At 40.0% G+C, this 2,024-nt stretch overlaps 1 protein-coding gene across 1 annotated transcript; it reads left to right on the top strand.

Moving 5' to 3' along the window:
* Window positions 1-491: 491 nt before the first annotated feature.
* On the top strand, window positions 492-1,766 carry LOC119769836 (BTB/POZ domain-containing protein 6-like). Its single transcript, XM_038263532.1, has 2 exons — window positions 492-570; window positions 634-1,766. The coding sequence occupies exon 2, from the start codon at window positions 635-637 to the stop codon at window positions 1,757-1,759; it is 1,125 nt and encodes a 374-aa protein (XP_038119460.1). The 5' UTR covers window positions 492-570; window position 634; the 3' UTR covers window positions 1,760-1,766.
* The last annotated feature ends 258 nt before the right edge of the window (window positions 1,767-2,024 follow it).

Here is a 2,024-nt window from a genome sequence, read left to right on the forward strand (position 1 = left end):
TCGATTTTCCAGACAATTTTACATAAAAGTCTCGATATTGACCATTGTCCTAAGTCCAACCCTTGCGAAGTTACAGCGGTTTTAAAAATAAAAATGTTGAAAAAACAGCTTTTTTGGTGGTTTTTGGAATTTTCTATATGACAGACTTGATTTTTCAGTCTCGAAAATATTTTTACCGGAAAGCTCGTCCAATTTCCCATAGGTTTTCCTTTGACAGCTTCAATTTTTCAATTTATTAGGGTCTTAAGACACATTCACAAACTACGTGGGTAGACAAAATTACATCATAGTATATTTTGTATGGTTAATTTAACAAATCGCGCTCTTAATTTTTTTTAAAGTTACTGATGGCCAAAACTTCAGTGAAGCATTATCTGTATAGCTGGGTATGTTTTGTCTGTCTTTTTCTACTATCTCGAATCTGCCACTTCAGCAATCTCGACCGTTTTCACTCGTCTCTCGTTTCATTGTGTTACATTGTTTTCAAATTAAGTTATGAGTCTTCTTTAGATTGTCAAAGCGGTTCGAGGTCGATCGCTGTGGGTGATTTTATTTTGATAATCGTTTGAGGTACGTGATTGTCACTAGAACATCATGTTAAATATTGAACTTCAATCAATTTCCCCCTCACAGGATGGCGCAGAAACCCTTCGCGTACGATCTGTGCCTGGAGGATCGCCTGGAGCAGCTGGTCAACAGCGAGTACACCGCGGACGTGTTCTTCAAGGTGGGCGAAGCCGGCGAGCCGATGTTTGCCCACAAGAACGTAATCACGACGGCCAGCGAGGTGCTGTACGCCCAACTCAACGGTCAGTTCCACGATGCCATCAGTAACAGCCGCGACAATCCGATCGCGGTCAAGGACATCAGTCCGGTGGTATTTTTGGAGATTTTACGCTTCATGTACTGCGAAAGGGTTAATTTCACTGATGAAATCTTCGTGGAGTTGTACTATGCCGCCAAGAAGTACCTGCTGTCCAAGTTGGTCGATGTTTGCGACAAGTACATCGAGGGTGAGATCAAGGAGGATAATGTGCTGAAGATCTTCAACGACAATCGACGGTACGAGTTTGACGACATCAATACCGTCTGTTTGCGCGTGATTTGCGACAACCCGTTGGAGTGTTTCGAGCAGGAACGGTTTCTGAAAATGGAGAAAAGTTCGCTGAAGTTGATACTGGAAAGTCCGAAGATCAACTGCCTCGAAGACCATCTGGAAAATGCCACTCAAAGATGGTTGGAGTGCAACGTAAACGGACAAACGACTTCCAAGGATTTCTTATATTTGGCTGTGAGACGAAGCGGTCGGGAGTTGCTTTGTCAAAAATTGTATGCATTTTCAGCGTTTCGCTATGCTGATGAAATTTTGACGGATATGTTCGTCGATGTTTATCAGAGTTTCAATTTGTACGGATTCGGAATTTTTATTGGAACTAAATCCAAAAACATAAACGCAGTTAATTTGTACGTGGAGATCATAGCTGAAGACGGCAATCATGAATTAGATGAGAAGAGGACAGTTCCAGTGAACGGAGAGTTGTATGTATTTGAAATGTTTTTCAAAAAGATAATATTGCAAAAAGATAATCGATATCAAATTGTCGTTAAGTTGGATGCATATGTAGAGCCACTCTCAGAAATGTTTCATCTAGATTACTTTCAACCTGTTGGAAACACATGGAATACGCTGATGATGTTGACTTACACGACCGATATCAAGCAGAATTGCTTGGCTCACATGCTTTACAGTAAACAATAAATGGAACACAAATTAAATAGTAATAACATGTTGAATAAATTTCAAAATTTGCGTTTGTCTTGACTTTTCTTTTTTACACCTTATAGTTGAATCATCCCGAGTCTTTTAGAATATATTTTCTTTCCTTTCTTCTCATCTCTTCTCATCTCTTCTCATCTCTTCTCATCTCTTCTCATCTCTTCTCATCTCTTCTCATCTCTTCTCATCTCTTCTCATCTCTTCTCATCTCTTCTCATCTCTTCTCATCTCTTCTCATCTCTTCTCA

This window comes from Culex quinquefasciatus, chromosome 3, assembly GCF_015732765.1.
Source record: "Culex quinquefasciatus strain JHB chromosome 3, VPISU_Cqui_1.0_pri_paternal, whole genome shotgun sequence".
Lineage (NCBI taxonomy): Eukaryota > Metazoa > Arthropoda > Insecta > Diptera > Culicidae > Culex > Culex quinquefasciatus.